The sequence below is a fragment of the Neoarius graeffei genome, chromosome 15, assembly GCF_027579695.1.
Source record: "Neoarius graeffei isolate fNeoGra1 chromosome 15, fNeoGra1.pri, whole genome shotgun sequence".
NCBI classification, from domain to species: Eukaryota; Metazoa; Chordata; class Actinopteri; order Siluriformes; family Ariidae; genus Neoarius; species Neoarius graeffei.
The window spans coordinates 43,677,296-43,695,617 of NC_083583.1; the positions used below are offsets into that span (position 1 = coordinate 43,677,296).

Here is an 18,322-nt window from a genome sequence, read left to right on the forward strand (position 1 = left end):
CTTTCAGTATAGAGCAGTACATTTGAGAATTCATGATGCCATCAATGAAATGCAGTTCTCCAACACCGGCAGCACTCATGCAACCCCACATAAGAACACTACCCCCTCCATGTTTCACTGTGGGCACCATGCATTTTTCCTTGTACTCCTCACCCTTGCGACGCCAGACTGTTTTGAAGCCATCAGTTCCAAAAAGATTGATTTTGGTCTCATCACTCCAGAGTATAGAGTCCCAGTAGCCTTCATCCTTTTCAGCATGTGCCCTGGCGAACTCTAGATGGGCTTTTTTGTGACTGGGCTTTAGGAGAGGCTTCCTTCGGGGACGACACCCATGCATGCCATTCCGCTGCACTGTACGGCATATTGTGTCACGTGACACATTCACTCCAATTTCAGTCTCTACTTCCTTGGATACCTGTTGTGCACTTGCATGCCGATTTTCCTCAACTTTTCTCATTACAAGCCGCTCCTGCCTGGGTGTTAATTTTCTTGGCCGGCCTGTACGTCTCTGTACTTTGGCTGCAGTTCCATCTGTCTTGAATTTTTGGATCACTTTTGCAACTGTGTTCTTACTGATAAGTAAGGCTTTACTGATCTTCTTGTAGCCCTCACCTCTCTTGTGTAAAGCAATAATCCGCTTTCTCAGATCCAGAGACATTTCCTGGCCATGAGGTGCCATTGCTGACAGCAGGAAATGGGAAAGGGTGGTTTGCTTTAGGTAACAGCCTTTTGTAGCCAACTGCCTAATTAACACCTGTGTAATGACTAATTAGACTCACCTGTGGTTAATTGTTTGTTCAGGTCCACATTGGTAGCCTAAAAAGTTGCTTTACTCAGAGCCCTTCAGTGGGGTGTACTCATTTCTGCACCACACAAATTTCACTAAAACTGAAATAAAAATCATTTAAGTTATATTATTAGCCTTTGTTTTGAGTTCAAAAGCTCAACAGAACCTGTGTTTAACTTAGTCTGGGAACATTTTGGAAATATATCTTTGTGTTCCTTGTCATATTGTGTGAAATGTTACTTTTCAAAGAGGGTGTACTCATTATTGCATTGCACTGTGTGTATATATATATATATATATATATATATATATATATATATATATACAGTCGGAGGAAAATGTTTGTACACCCTTTGGAATTTTTTACATTTCTGCCTAAATTGGTCATAAAACATCGCCTGAACTCTCCAGCAATCTTAAGAATGAACAAACAGTGTCTGCTTGAACTAAAACCACTCAAACAATTACATGTTATCATATTTTTATTGGCCATAAGATGGAAATATTGACAGGATAGGGAGGCATAAGTAAGTACACCCTTAGCTAAGGCTCATCCAAGAGCTAATTAGACTAATTAGATGATTTAAACAATTTGACTCAGGCTACGTTTACATTAGACCATATCTGTCTCGTTTTCTTCGCGGATGCACTGTCCGTTTACATTAAACCGCCTGGAAACGCCGGGAAACGGGAATCCGCCAGCGTCCACGTATTCAATCCAGATCGTGTCAGCTCCGGTGCTGTGTAAACATTCAGAATACGCGGATACGCTGTGCTGAGCTCTAGCTGGCGTCTCATTGGACAACGTCACTGTGACATCCACCTTCCTGATTCGCTGGCGTTGGTCATGTGACGCTACTGCTGAAAAACGGCGCGGACTTCCGCCTTGTATCACCTTTCATTAAAGAGTATAAAAGTATGAAAATACTGCAAATACTGATGCAAATACTGCCCATTGTGTAGTTATGATTGTCTTTAGGCTTGCCATCCTTCCACTTGCAAGTGGTAAGTGATGTGCGCTGGGATCACACACACAGCGGCTCAGTCCCGAATCACAGCTTGTGCACTTCACTCGCGTGCTCTGTGAGCTGCGCAAGGCCGGAGTGCGCACCCTCCAGAGGGCACTCGCTGTTCAGGGCGGAGTGATTTGGAGCGCAGGATGCCTGCGGAGCCGAGCGTATCCGTGTATTGGCGTTGCTGTGTGCATGCGAATCGTGTATTGGTGTTGCTGTGTGCACACTAATCGTTTTAAAAACGTTAATCTGATGATCCGCTGATACGGTCTAATGTAAACATGGGCTCAGGTGTGAGCCAACCTGATGTCCAATCACTGAGGTGTGTCGTAAGCTACCCACCCCACTGGAAAACCAGTTAAAAGGTGTGTTTTGATGAGAGGCATGTTCTGTGCATCATGCCTCGCTCAAAGGAGCTGTCTGAAGACTTAAGACACAAAATAATTTATTTGTATAAAGCTAAAAAGGGTTACAAAACCATCTCTAAGACCCTTGGTGTTCATGTGTCTACAATTAGAAAAATTGTGTATAAATGGAGACAATTTTTGAACGGTTGTTACTCTGCCAAGGAGTGGCCGCCCTGCGAAGATCACTCCAAAGGCACTGCGAGTCATCATCAATGAGGTAAAAAAGAATCCAAGAGTGTCCGCTGAAGACTTGAGGAAATCACTGAAACATGCAGACATCTCTGTGGACACATCTACTATAAGAAAGACACTGAACAAGAATGGGATTCATGGGAGAAGGCCATGGAGGAAGTCATTGCTGTCCAGAAAGAACATTTCTGCTCGTTTGGAGTTCGCGAAAAAGCATTTGGATGCTCCTCAGCGCCACTGGAAAAACATATTGTGGTCTGATGAAACCAAAGTTGAATTGTTTGGGGGGAACACACCACATCATGTGTGGAGGAAAATCGGTACAGCACACCATCAGCAAAACCTCATCCCCACCGTCAAGTATGGCGGTGGTAGCATCATGGTGTGGGGGTGCTTTGCTGCCTCTGGGCCTGGACAACTGGCTATAATCAATGGGAAAATGAATTCTCAAGTATATCAAGATATTTTGCAGAAAAACCTGAGGCAATCTGTCAAAAAGTTGAAACTCGAGAGGATGGGTCCTGCAACAGGACAATGACCCTAAACACAGAAGCAGGTTGACATTAGAATGGTTTCAGAAGAACAAAATTCATGTTCTGGAATGGCCCAGTCAAAGCCCCGACCTCAATCCAATCGAGATGTTGTGGCATGACCTCAAGAAAGCCATCCATTCCAGGCATCCCAGGAATCTTGCTGAATTGCAACAGTTTTGCAAAGAGGAATGGTGCAAGATTTCTCCTGATCGTTGTGCCCATCTAGTCTGCAACTACAGGAAATGTCTGGTTGAAGTTATTGCAGCCAGAGGAGGGTCAACCAGCTACTAAATCAAAGGGTGTACTTACTTATGCCTCCCTATCCTGTGAATAATTCCATCTTATGGTCAATAAAAATATGATAAAATGCAAATGTTTGGGTGGTTTTAGTTCAAGCAGACACTGTTTGTTCATTCTTAAGATTGCTGGAGAGTTCAGATGATGTTTAATGACCAATTTAGGCAGAAATGTAAAAAATTCCAAAGGGTGTACAAACATTTTCCTCCAACTGTGTGTGTGTGTGTGTGTGTGTGTGTATATATATATATATATATATATATATATATATATATATATATATATATATATATATATATAAAATACACACACACACATACATACAGGGCTGTGATGACCTGGCGACTTGTCCAGGGTGTAACCCACCTTTCGCCCTTAGTCAGCTGGGATAGGCTCCAGCTTGCCTGCGACCCTGTAGAACAGGATAAAGCAGTGAGAGATAATGAGATGAAATTTGAAAGAGAAATTCAAAGGTATGTGGGATTCCATGAATGATTTCACAAATTTTCAATATGCTCGCCTAACCCTAACCCAGCCTTCCTCTTTGAACTTTTTGTGCCATGTCCAAATCTGCATTGCAGTTGGGGCATTTTTAGAGAATTCTCTCATAAATTTACGCTGCACAGTCTTGTTCGACTGTGTTCGAACGTACTCTAACACACAAAATGCCTTTTCTTTTCCAGTGAATGGCATTTCTATACCTAAAAAGATAAAAAAAAAAAATTAAACACAAAATTTTGACCTGTTTCCACACATGCTGTTGGCAAAGTTATTAGATTGTGAAATGATATAAAATTTTTGAAACATCCTGTGTGTGTGTGTGTGTGTGTGTGTGTGTGTGTGTGTGTGTGTGTGTACAGTGGGGCAAAAAAGTATTTAGTCAGCCACCAATTGTGCAAGTTCTCCCACTTAAAAAGATGAGAGGCCTGTAATTTTCATCATAGGTACACTTCAACTATGAGAGACAGAATGGGGGGAAAGAATCCAGGAAATCACATTGCTGGATTTTTAATGAATTAATTGGTAAATTCCTCGGCAAAATAAGCATTTGGTCACCTACAAACAAACAAGATTTCTGGCTCTCACAGACCTGTAACTTCTTCTTTAAGAGGCTCCTCTGTCCTGCACTCGTTACCTGTATTAATGGCACCTGTTTGAACTCATCAGTATAAAAGACACCTGTCCACAACCTCAAACAGTCACACTCCAAACTCCACTATGGCCAAGACCAAAGAGCTGTCAAAGGACACCAGAAACAAAATTGTAGACCTGCACCAAGCTGGGAAGACTGAATCTGCAATAGGTAAGCAGCTTGGTGTGAAGAAATCAACTGTGGGAGCAATTATTAGAAAACGGAAGACATACAAGACCACTGATAATCTCCCTCGATCTGGGGCTCCACGCAAGATCTCACCCTGTGGGGTCAAAATGATCACAAGAATGGTGAGCAAAAATCCCAGAACCACACGGGGGACCTAGTGAATGACCTGCAGAGAGCTGGGACCAAAGTAACAAAGGCTACCATCAGTAACACACTACGCCGCCAGGGACTCAAATCCTGCAGTGCCAGACATGTCCCCCTGCTTAAGCCAGTACATGTCCAGGCCCGTCTGAAGTTTGCTAGAGAGCATTTGGATGATCCAGAAGAGGATTGGGAGAATGTCATATGGTCAGATGAAACCAAAATAGAACTTTTTGGTAAAAACTCAACTTGTGGTGTTTGGAGGAGAAAGAATGCTAAGTTGCATCCAAAGAACACCATACCTACTGTGAAGCATGGGGGTGGAAACATCATGCTTTGGGGCTGTTTTTCTGCAAAGGGACCAGGACGACTGATCCGTGTAAAGGAAAGAATGAATGGGGCCATGTATCGTGAGATTTTGAGTGAAAACCTCCTTCCATCAGTAAGGGCATTGAAGATGAAACGTGGCTGGGTCTTTCAGCATGACAATGATCCCAAACACACCGCCCGGGCAACGAAGGAGTGGCTTTGTAAGAAGCATTTCAAGGTCCTGGAGTGGCCTAGCCAGTCTCCAGATCTCAACCCCATAGAAAATCTTTGGAGGGAGTTGAAAGTCCGTGTTGCCCAGTGACAGCCCCAAAACATCACTGCTCTAGAGGAGATCTGCATGGAGGAATGGGCCAAAATACCAGCAACAGTGTGTGAAAACCTTGTGAAGACTTACAGAAAATGTTTGACCTCTGTCATTGCCAACAAAGGGTATATAACAAAGTATTGAGATGAACTTTTGTTATTGACCAAATACTTATTTTCCACCATAATTTGCAAATAAGTTATTTAAAAATCAGACAATGTGATTTTCTGGATTTTTTCTCATTCTGTCTCTCATAGTTGAGGTATACCTATGATGAAAATTACAGGCCTCTCTCATCTTTTTAAGTGGGAGAACTTGCACAATTGGTGACTGACTAAATACTTTTTTGCCCCACTGTATGTATATGTGTGTGTGTGTGTGTGTGTGTGTGTGTGTGTGTGTGTGTGTGTGTGTGTGTGTTAGATATATAATCACACACACACAGGGGGCTGCAAAAGTAGGTATACAGTAAGGATTATTCCAGTATTGCCAGTATTATAATAGTGGTGCTAGGTTTCATTTTTCACCATCAAATTTCATTTTTTGCAAATGTTTTGTTTTTCATTACTGTATATCTACTTTTGCAGCCCCGTGTGTGTGCATATTTAAATTTTCCTAAAAAGTTATAATTATGCTATATTTTGGCAGGTTTTTATGAGGATGACAGTGCAACCCGAGATACATACAAGCTGTTTACTAGTAGTTAAGTAGTCAACTAGCTAGAATGCAAGGTCTGTAAATGAACTGAACTTCATTTACATAGTCTCATTGGACTCAGGGTCATTCTGAAGTACATGTGTGACCTCTTGCTGTTTTGTACAAATGAAGCTAATACCATAGTGTAACCATGTGTGGGGGCCATGATGACAGGAAGACATTCACAGACCCTGACATTTTTATGAGGTTAAAAGTGAAGAGGTGTCTCTGGGTCATCTTTAGTCGTTTCTTGGCATTTGTAAACAATGTAAAAAACTATAAACAGTATTATTCAACATTTTTGTTTTTGATAGATTAAAATGTCATGTTTGCTGGGACCGCTGAAAAGAAACTGATTTTTGCATTTACTCTTACATTTATAGCATTTGGGCGGCACGATGGTGTAGTGGTTAGCGCTGTCGCCTCACAGCAAGAAGGTCTGGGTTCGAGCCCTGTGGCCGGCGAGGGCCTTTCTGTGCGGAGTTTGCATGTTCTCCCCGTGTCCGCGTGGGTTTCCTCCGGGTGCTCTGGTTTCCCCCACAGTCCAAAGACATGCAGGTTAGGTTAACTGGTGACTCTAAATTGACCGTAGGTGTGAATGTGGGTGTGAATGGTTGTCTGTGTCTATGTGTCAGCCCTGTGATGACCTGGTGACTTGTCCAGGGTGTATCCCGCCTCTCGCCCGTAGTCAGCTGGGATAGGCTCCAGCTTGCCTGCGACCCTGTAGAACAGGATAAAGCGGCTAGAGATAATGAGATGAGATGAGATTTATAGCATTTGGCAGATGCCCTTATAGAAAGCGACTTACATAAGTGCTTTAAAGTCTATCAGTAAATACTGGTTCACTAGGTCATGGACTAAGAATACCAACAGATTTTGGGGATTCTGAGCACTTTAATAGGTGATTTGTCTTTGTGTCACAGTGAAGACTGGTTAGTCACAGAGCCATAACAGTGCAGAAACCGTTTATATTTCCAACAGTAATGGGAGTAAGTGAAGTAAACATTAGAAACAGCATGATGAGCATGAACCCTCTATTTACTTAAAGCATGTCGTGAACTCAGCTGTGACCCACTCTTCAACAGTGACCTGTCTGCACTCTATTGCTTCAAAGGTCATAGATGTTACAGACCACACACATATATGTTTTTTTTTTCCCTCTGCCTGAATCATTTTTATTTTCATCATCTCAGCACGACAGCTTAAAACCTGCTCCCAATACGGTGCCATGGTCTGGCCGAACAAGCAAACAGGCACGGAAAGAACTTGCAACTTGTCAGACTCAACAGCTCCAGGGACCAGTTTTAATACTCCTACAGAGAATGACAGTGTTGTTGAGTCTCTTCACACAAGAGAAAATTTCTTTGCTTAAACATTTCTCTTTGATACCTCTGGATTCTTACTTGTGCTTCATTTAGGTATCAACTGTTTCTCTTAAATTTTCTTGGGGAAAAGTAGAATAGAAATGGACAAATAACAGACATGAAAGTTTTCTCAGATTAAAGGATTCAAACAGAGACCACCACCACACTTGGCACCAACTTGATTTGTACACACAACTTCCTAATCATAAGGACAATGCTTTAGTACTGTACCACCTGGTATTAAAGGGTGTTTATATATGATTAAAATGGAACTCTTCTCTAGATACAATTTTAAATGCTTCAAGAAATGTATTAAGATATTAATATAACATTACTGGATTAAATCTTGCTGACATAGAAAAAAAACACCCAAACAAATAACTGAATGTGGACAAAACAAGTAGTATGCTCAAATTTTACTGCACCTGCAACTAAAATAATAATTGGAATACTTAGCACCACGTGTATGCCTGCACATTCAGACAATTATCCAATCTTTATCCAAGCCAAAATTTTTCCAAAAATCACCCAATCATGTGGAACTTCCACATGATTGGGTGATTTTTTGAAAAATTTTGGCTTGGATAAAGATTGCTTTGCTTCCACAGTGGAAGCAAAGCAATGCATAAAATCATGCAGATACAGTTTGAGTTTGGTTTGAGTATTTCAGAAACTGCTTAATCCCCTGGGATTTTCACACGCAATCGACTCTAGAGTTTACACAGAATAGTGCAAAAACAACACCATCTAGCAGACACCCCTTGTTGAGAGAAGTCAGAGTAGAATTGCTGAACTGGTTTGAGCTGACAGGAAGCCTATGGTAACTCAAAGAATCTTTTTTTTTTTTTTTTTACAACTTGGGTGAGCAGAATTCACAACCCACTACGTGCTGAAATTTGAAGTGGATGGTCTACAGCAGTGTTTCTCAAACTTTTTTCAGTCATGGCACCCTTCAGAAGTATGCAAATTCTCAAGGCACCCCCATATAAAATATACGCAGTCACTTTGACCATACGCTGACCCCGGCAGTGACGTTGTGACATGGGAAAAGGGGCCGTGAGACAAATTTTGATGATGCATGAGGCGACGATGATCTGCATTAGTGTAACTATCATTTTTTGGAATTTTAATTCATTTTATTTATTCCAATGTTAGAATATAAAATTTTTTAAAGGCACCCCTAATGAAGCCAGACGGCACCCTGGTTGAGAGAGGCTGGTCTACAGCATTAGTAGACCACATCACATTCCACTCATATCAGCCAAGAACAGGAATTTGATGCACAAGCTTACTGAAACTGGACATGTAAAAACATCACCTGGTCTTTTTCCCAATCTTCAACTGTCCAGTGTTCCTATTAAAGTGGCCAATGAGTTAATAAGGAGATTTATTTTCTCTTATAGGTGGTCAGCACCTAGTGTGACCAGACAGGAGGTAGACAGAATTATTTCAGTTTGGTCCAAACAGACTGTTCTGTACGTCCGGTTGCTCCATCTGGATTGAGTCAGGCTCCACGTGACTTACCTGAGAGCAATGTGAATCCTGTGATTGTTTCCTGATGAATGATCTCTGTGGACAGATTTTCTTCCCTCAGTCAGAGAAGTTTTACTTGCTGCTCCTTTCTGTTTCCTCTGAGGGTTTCGACCACAAGCTTCCTGTCACAATTAGCATCAACAAAACCCCTTGCTGGCCTCTATAAATCATAATCTACAAAAACACACTGGTCAGGAGCTCAGAACCCAGAATGACATCAGTAATGTTGTTCAAAGGAAAGTGTAATAGTCGGTTTTTACTGCTCACTGATTTCATAACCCAGCTATTCAACTAGAGACAAGCATCCAAAGCAAATTTCAACCATCCTACACCCCTCCCCTGCCCTTAGGCATAAGCACTTTTATGTTCTTAAGTTTTCCAAGACTGGTGTCTGAAGTCAAATCACATTCCCAGTATCAGGATATTGTTTTTATCTCTCAGACTGATGGAACCCTGTGTGTATTTTGACTGTGCGAGATCATGTCTCAGTACTTTCAGCCAGACAAGAACATCAGGTTCTTACATGTCATAATGGGGTATGTGGAGAAATGGGCCACTACCTGAGTGCTCCTGTAAAATGATGATCAGAAAGAAAGTATTATGAGATCAGTGTGTATCCCAGTCCATCAGCAGAACTGGAAAACTTTTTGCTCCCTTTGCTTCCAAAACAGCAGCAGAACCAGGGAAAGACCGTTTTAAATAAACACACCCATGGACCACTGAGTTTTGTACTCTATTACAGAAACACGCCCACCATAGGGCTGTAGATGGATTGATAGTGTTCAGATCAGGAGTGGGGAACCTTCAGAGGGACTAGTAAGAAAATATACTGTGAAATGAAAGCTGTCTCTCCAGTGAGCTAGCTGTTTTTTGCCCGGCATCTCAGAAACTTGCCAATGGAGCATCTATACCAGCTGATTAGTCTTAATGGGACATTTGGTTCAGGTAATTATGCTGTTTCCAAGTGCCATTAAATTAATTACTGCCATGGTTCTACAGTTGCTTGGAAATGCGCAACTACACCCACATTAAAATGCAGGACTGGAAATGATCCTTCACATGCTGTGAGTCATACCTCAAAGGTGATCAGCTGAAAAATTCCTCATTGAACAAAAACCTCATAACTAATGTATTTTGCTCCTCAAATGAAGTTTTCCAAGCTAATCTCTATGTATCACATCTCTGTAGGTGCAGAAGAATGAAAGAGACACTTTTTTTGTACTGAGCAAAAAACTGACGTCCAGTTGACTCAGGCCCTGTCCACACGGCAACGGATTCAGGTGAATCTGATAAAATTGTTTATCGTTTCGGCCTGGCGTCCACACGGCACCGGCGTTTTGGGTGCCCCAAAATGAAATCTTTTGAGAACGGGTTCCAGAGTGGAAAAATCTGGCAACGGCCCCGTTGCGAAGTCGTCTGGATGAGTAGAACGGATTTGTTTACGATGACGTCACAACCACATGACTGTCAGTGCTTCACGCCGGGTAGAGGTGTAACGAACTCGATGCGAGTTGTCAAAAAATCCTATAACTTGGTTCATGAAACGTGCTTACAAAATATTTTCACTGTGAATATTTATTGTGTAATGGTGCAAAGTGAGAGAGAGAGTGAGAGAATAGCCCTTAGGGCAGAGTCTTTAGTCCAAACACTGCGGAAGTACTGAGTATAACCAAACCGTGCACCGCCTGTGCGCTTTCCAAAAACAAAAACAATCCCACCAGCAAAAATAGGAAAAAAAAAAGGAGCGATCTCACCTCTTCAGATGTTGGTTTAAGTCCGACAATATATTCCTCAAAAAGGGCGTAGAAGAACAAAGTAATTCATCAACGTGTAGCATTCAATTTATTCCGGACCATTAAAGAATTCTGGAGGATATCAGAATGTTGGCGTACCGGCTTCCATCTACCCCCATTCATTCCTCTTTCCACGTCTTCCTTTTTACGCTACTGATTAATAATCAAAACTTTGTGGCTGATGCTACAGAAGAAGGGGTTTATGCGCATGCGTCTACTTCTTCTATTGTTCTGGTGTCTCCGATGGGACCGTCTTACAGCACACGTAGAGGTGTGGCATGTGTATTGCATCATTTTCAGCAAGCGTTGCATTGCCATATGAACCTGATATTTTACTGATCCTTTGCCCATGTGAACGTGATATTTAAAAAAAAAAATTCGTTGCCGTTGTCGTGTGGATGTAGCCTCACTTAACTCGTTGATTTATAAAGCTTTAAGGGCAATTGTTACATAAACGGGTGGATAAAACATAAATTATTGAAATTGGCTAGCTCACCAGTCAGGTAAAAACTCCAGTGTGCTTCCCAGTTCCATGTTCTGGTTGCTGTTGGAAACAGATTAGGCTTAAAAAGGAGTAGCTAACATAATATAATAGCACATGGTGAGCTGGTTTGCTAGGTAAGTGCATTAATACTGAATAAGAGAAACAAGTTTTTATTTTTATTCTATTGTTTGTGTTTTTGTGACCAACACACTGTCAGTAAGTCATTGGCCAAAGTTTCAGCTATGAGATTTGTGTTTGTCTCGCATCTTTATTACTTCTCAATGTGTTTTCTATTAAAAAACAAACAAACAAAAAACCCAAAAACCTCTACTAGGTGATGCTACAACCTTCCATGGCTGTGATGGACCCAGTAACACTAGCCAGTTACACTGGTCAAAATTTTTCAGAAGTTGTCTGCTTCAGAGATTAAATTGGCTGTTTGTAATGAAATTTGGTGTGTTGAATTCAAATATGGCAATTAAAACAACTGATTGGCTACAGCTTCCAAGATATTTAAATTTTTACATTTTATACTTTATGTACATTGTGTAGATAGTAATGTTTTAAGTATAAGTTGTAAACCTATGTCTCTTCATGTGTTTATAGTTGGTTTACATGATATTTCACCTGTTCTCTTTATGTAACACTAGAAAATCAACAAAAAGTTTATATAAATAAAATGCATTATGAACCAAATGGCAAAAAACAATTATGTATAAGTACTGAATAGGTTTAGTCCTTATTCTGTGTGTACTCAGTGCTTTTTGGCAGCTTGTCTCTTGTATTCATGAAACGGAGCATCTCTTGTCAAGCTTGTCAAGCAAAGACTTAATCTCGAGTGCATAGCACTGTAAGATTTTTTTTTTGAGCTGATATAGGGCAATTTGTTCAGCAGAGTGATGTAAGTTGACTTATGATTGCATCATCAGTGACTTCTAGGAATAACATGATATCATGTATGATGCAATACCGGCTTCAGATTGCATCATTACTTGTTTTGCCAAAAAAGTAAGTACTATCCAAACCCGATCATAGATTTATTCATAGAGCCAATCTTGGAAACTAGAGCCAATGAACAATTTTAAGTTTCATTTTTGTTCTCGGCGACCCAGAATTGGTAAAATTTGACTATATTTATTTCAGAAGCGTTTTGGCTGTAGACCAGTGTTATTGGTGTCTGTAAGCTCATGTATGTGCTTTCATGGTGTTTTCGTCTGAGTGTTTTATCCCATCCTGTGACACTGCATGAGCAGCAGTTCAAATGTGGTTGGCTGGCTTCACATGTATCAGAGGACGCACATGATCATTGGTACTGTACAACCACAAAGCTGTCTTATGATACGGGAGACCTGACTGGTGGGTGGGAATTGGCCAAGGGAGAAAACTGGCAGGGGGAAGGATGGGGGGGGGGGGGGGGGACCTTTTACTGACATCCACGTTGTGCTTCAGGACACTGTTTGTGTTGCAGCAGGTGGTGGGATTCAAATGCATGAGCCACCATAAAGTGGGTTACAATGCAGAGCTACATACAAAATAAGTCAAGGAGGTTTTTTTTCCCTAGTTGTTAAACCTACATGTTGGGCAGCTATGAATTAAAACTAATAGCCAGGACATGAAATCTGTTAGTCTTGGGCAAGTCTTGCTAGTGGATTACTGATTGGTCCAGCCCTGACTTGCATAAAAGCAAATTCTTCCATCTGAAAAAGTAGTCCTACCCTTGAAAGATGTACAATTTAACATAATACTGTATCTATGAAAAATTCATGAAGGCTTTCTACAAAAATGTGTTCCAAGCAATTGTTTATTGCCTGCACAATAAGTACCCCTAAACTTCGATTATAAGTGGCTTTTGAGGAACCTGTTTTCCTTTATTTCTTCAGTATGGGGAAATGTGTTAAAATTTTTGTCCATGGTAAGTGCCCATATGCTAAAAATGTGGTGGACAGAGATCAGGTTTATAAAAAGACAGTTTCTTTTAATTGGCTTATTGTTCGTATGACGCACACTCAGGTTCTTGTGTGCTATGAATAGATGGCAGACCCTGTTTGGTTCCAGCAAATGTGACACGAGATTTTCAGCGTGACGTTTCAGCTGAGGGAGCTGTGAGCCAGCGAGGAAAATATGTAAAGCGCCGAAGGCTTGGCTCAGTTTAGGTGGCCAATGAAAAGTGTGATATTTAAAGTCTGCCTCCTGCAGCTTGTCTTAATTTTGTTTTTCACGTGTTAAGTCTGTTCTGGGGGTCTTTATGAGTTTATCTATGGATACCGTCTCTCCCTTTTGTTCAACATCTGCTATAGATAGAACTTCTGACAGTGATAAAGCATTTGGCTTATTTGTCAGCAAAAATGAGATGTCTCATTGGTTTCTCTCTTTGTCACTCTTTTTTTTTTTTTTTCTCCCTGCAGGCCTATCCTCTGAGCTCTCTGACCAAGAAACAACCTACAGTCTTGGTTATTTGTGGGCCAGAGCAAAACGGTGCCATTGGCTTGGTGTGTGCTCGACACCTGCGCATATTTGTGAGTATTAATAATAAGCAAAAGTGGAATATTTGGAGGTACCATTGTAGTATTCCTTAATTTCCTGGTATTCCTCTACAAGAGAGAAAAAAAACAGGATACAAGGATAAAAAGGATAATCTACTTTAGGATACCATGTGCCTATATAACTTCACCATCTGTGTTAGAGATGAAAAATTTATGGCATATCAGTATTCAGCCACAGGAAAATATCAATAAAATCTGCTCAAGCAATTGTATTGCTATCAGTAAAGGGCTGTGGTTTGGCTTGAGACTCAAGAAAGCAGTTATTCTTACATTACAGCATTCCTAGAATGCATAAAGAACATTGACTCTTTTCCAAAGGAGAAAAAGTTAGTTTCAGGCAGTTGCACAATTCCTAGCTGCTGTTTTAGATTCACAGTAAGATTGTACATGTACCATACTAAAGAAAAGGCTTAATGTTTAGGCTAGGGTAAACAAAATAAAAAGTAAATTAAAAAAAAAAAAAAAAAACAGGCTAAGTGCAAAAAAGGGCATGAAATTTAGTATTTTTAATTTAGCAGTGAAGTAGTTAACAAACAAGTAAACACTGAAAGAACATAGGTTGATTGAGAATAGCTTTTCCTTTCGATTTTTTTTTCTTTCAAATAATGAAGACTTTGGGGTAAAAATGCAGATATTTAAAGGCCAAATCTGTGTGTGTTGTCATGTCTCTTGCCTAATCTATGCACACCTATTGTTCAAGCTGCTAGACAAATAAAATTCAACTGAAAAGTGAATTAAATCAGTCTGTTGCTGAGGGCTACATGTTAATTTCTGAAGCAGGTAACAATAATATTGCACTGAAAATATATTAACTCCTAGAACTTGTACAACTTGTTGTTATGACCGTTAAAACAAAAAAACCCTATTACAGAATGTAAGATGTGAGCGTCAGCTTTGCTGTCTGTTCTTTCTTCTTGAGACCTCTTGCCTTATCTCTATATTGCAGAAATTAATCTCACTGCGCTGTTGAAAGTTTGATCCTGATTGGTCAGAAGGTGTTGATTAGTTTTACGTAACAGTAGCTGTTGAATGTATTTGAATGTAATTCAAATCACGGGTTATATGCTAATTTGATCATTTAAACATGTTATTGTTTCTAGAGTATCACACTTGCACAAGGACCAGGATGGTGGACATAAATCAATTTAAAACACAAAACCAAACAAAAACCTTGTAGATCTTGATCTGGTGAATTTTTCAGTGAGGGGACACTTATTTAGCTTTTTTTTTTTTTTTTTTGAAGGAGTCTTCAGTGCCAGAAATTTGTCACATTTCAGAGGTAAAGCTGTAACCTGAAGTTTTCCACCATAGGAATGTCTTCAGGACCTTAGGATTTGCAGTTTCTTTTATGGTACAGGACAACCTGGATTTTTTTTTTTTAAACTTTGAGAGGAAAAAAAAATGAGAGGCTGGTGAGGACACAGCTGTTTAAAGCTGCTGTAATGTAAGTGATAACAGGAACTTGTCTCATGCATGTATGCCAACATTAAATGTTACTGTAAACTGATAAAGTACAGAAGTAAAACACTTGTAGGAAAATAATCAACTTCAGTGTAATAACAGTAACTCCATTTTCCATTGTTCTGCATATTGCCTCCCCCTCACGGTGTTATATTTTCCTATAACACCATGCTCCAATGTGTTTTAATCGTTACATACAGTAACACTCCATTCTGCTATTGTTACAAGCAGTGACATCGACTTTGATTTCTAGATTAATATTCTTCTTATTATGCTGGAGTGGACTGTTATTGCACACACATGCAGTGAGAATTTTGACTTCAATTGCATGTGTCTGAGATCTTTTTGCTTGTATTATCTCGGGCTGAAGCTCTCTTAGCATGTGCGGTAATGGCACTGGGCTTTTTTTTTTTAATAATGGCACTAAAATACATTTAAAAGTTGTTTGAAATGCCATTTAATTTGTATTTCAAGACTCCATTTTTAAGAAACTTGTCCAAGGTTCCTCTTTCGTTGGTGCTATAAACCAGTGTGAAAGTAATATGATGAATTTGTTGACTCGCTTTACACTTTATATGTCAGCACAAGAAACCAAAGCTTGCTGTAAATGCAAATTGTGTTTATGGAGGGAGAGCATTTGCTCCATATGTGGTCAAATATGTCTGCTTTTCCTTTTTTCACTAGTATCTCCAAGCATTCAATGAGGCCCAGAGGAGTCTGATCACTGTACTACTGTAAACCATGAATCTCCTCATGGCTGCATTTTGCCTGATCAACTCAAATGTCATCCTCTTTCTGTCCTTCTAGGAATATGAGCCCACAATTTTTTATCCCAAACGATCTCCTGATAACTTACATCAGGACTTTACCATTCAGTGTGAGAAGATGGACATTCCTTTCCTTTCTTATCTTCCAACCGAGGTAAGCATTTTTCAAACCACGTAAGAAATTGTGACAAAGAGAATTTCCTTTAGCACCCGGAGGGAGACGAGCTGTCAACAGTCAGCGCTAAGCCTCATTTGTACTTGTCTGCTCATGCTGTGCAGGTCCAGCTCATAAATGATGCCTATAATCTGGTGATTGATGCTATTGTGGGGCCAGAAATAGACCTTAAAGATGTAAGAGAACCCTATTCTGGAATATTGGTCACCCTCAAACAGGTGAAGATCCCCATTGCGAGTGTGGATGTGCCCTCAGGTATTGTCTCACTAAACGTCTCAACATAATACACAATCCACTTTCAAACTGGACCTCATTTATCAATCTGGATATGAATGATTATTTTTTTTCGTAAATTGTTCACAGGAACATTTACATAAAAAATGTATGAAAATTTACGAGCTCCTGAGTTTGTGTAAATTTACATTTAAGGAGACTCACTAAACTGAACCATGATTGATCAGCTTCAAACTGTATAATTGCTGTCTCAAGTTCCTTATTTATTTAAATTGCACAAACAGATTTAGTGAAAATTTTGTGAGGCTCACTTGTTTCATATTAAATGACCTGAAAGAAATAAATCTAAAATTTTAAAATGAATAAGAGTAGTCCAAAAATCAGGACAAAATAAATGGCACCTATTTTTAGAGGAGGAGTAGTAGTTAGTGTGTGCCTATGGTATCCAAAGCAATGCAGTGGTTTGGCTACATTACTGGAACGTGTTTAAAAGTCAGTCTTTCACCATTTATTCTTCATGTTCTCATTTACAGCTCTCCTTACCTTTTTTTTCTTGGGCATTGTTAACTATAAATTTGTGCTGTGAACATGTTTGGTAATTTACTACTAATTGATATTTATCAATATAAAACAAATCAGTGTTACCAAAAAATAAAAATATTTGCACAAAACTTTACTAAAAGGTTCATAAATGAGGTCCATTATGTGAATTTTTTTTAAAAACATTAACTAACCATAACATTATTTTTTACTCCAAAGGTTGGGATGTGGATGAAGCGAGTAAAGATGGGATCAATCCAGAGGTTCTTATCTCTCTGACAGTCCCCAAAAAGTGTGCCACAAGTTTCTCTGGGAAGCACTTTCTAGCCGGACGTTTTCTTCCATATGACATGCAGAAAAAATATGAACTCAATCTGCCTGAATTTCCAGGCACCGACTGTTTTATAGAACTGTAACACTGACACAACAAAAATATTTTGGATATGTATGAATTATATATATATATACACATTCACATTTTGTACTTTATAGGTTGTTACTGTGGTAAAATGTATAGAAATTTGTGCACAGAGACTGTTGTAGTGACTGGATATGGTGTGGATATGTACTTCGGTAAAAGTGCGTAGCTTATGTTTTTTTTTTGTTTGTTTGTTTGTTTGTTTGGGGGGTTTTTTGCCTGAAAAAGAAGGTTCTGTTCTGTAATGTTTTTTGTTCATATACTTATGCAATTTCACATGGTAGAAAATATTTTGACTGTTCTGATAATTGATCCAAGCTTTTGCCCTTCATTCAATTTTATGGTTAAAAAAACCCTCGAGTTTTCTGGGTTCAAGCCCAGCGGCTGATGAGGGCCTTTCTGTGTGGAGTTTGCATGTTCTGCCCATGTATGTGTGGGTTTCCACCGGGTGCTCCGGTTTCCCCCACAGTCCCAAGACATGCAGGGTAGGTTAATTGGTGGCTGTAAATTGACCGTAGGTGTGAATGTGAGTGTGAATGGTTGTTTGTCTCTGTGTGTCAGCCCTGTGATGATCTGGAGACTTGTCCAGGGTGTACCCCGCCTTTCGCCCGTAGTCAGCTGGGATAGGCTCCAGCTTGCCCGCGACCCTGCACAGGACAAGTGGTTATGGATAATGGATGGAAAAACCTTGAATATTCTTTAGTATTAGACATTAAATTATAAATACATTAAATTCTTCTATGTATTATATACAATTACTGTGTCTTTCTGCAGCCAATTTTATTCATTTTATATATATATATATATATATATATATATATATATATATATATATAATTAGTTTCTTAGTTTGAATAGGTTGTGTTTAACACCAGTTTAGATTTCAAATTCAAATAAATTCTCTTCTCTTTGAACCTGTTAACTTCCCATGTGTTTTCACATGCTTCTTAGCCACAAGCCTCCTGAAGTTAAGATTAATGGTCACTCCTAGC

General features: G+C 39.7%; 1 protein-coding gene across 1 annotated transcript in view; it reads left to right on the forward strand.

Moving 5' to 3' along the window:
• Nucleotides 1-18,097, forward strand: part of yjefn3 (YjeF N-terminal domain containing 3) — a 72,776-nt gene extending 54,679 nt beyond the window's left edge. The window contains exons 3-6 of the mRNA XM_060940536.1: nucleotides 13,598-13,708; nucleotides 16,004-16,117; nucleotides 16,243-16,393; nucleotides 17,132-18,097. Of these exons, the coding sequence (XP_060796519.1) occupies nucleotides 13,598-13,708; nucleotides 16,004-16,117; nucleotides 16,243-16,393; nucleotides 17,132-17,328 (573 nt within the window). The 3' untranslated portion in view covers nucleotides 17,329-18,097. The remainder of the gene's footprint in view (nucleotides 1-13,597; nucleotides 13,709-16,003; nucleotides 16,118-16,242; nucleotides 16,394-17,131) is intronic.
• The last annotated feature ends 225 nt before the right edge of the window (nucleotides 18,098-18,322 follow it).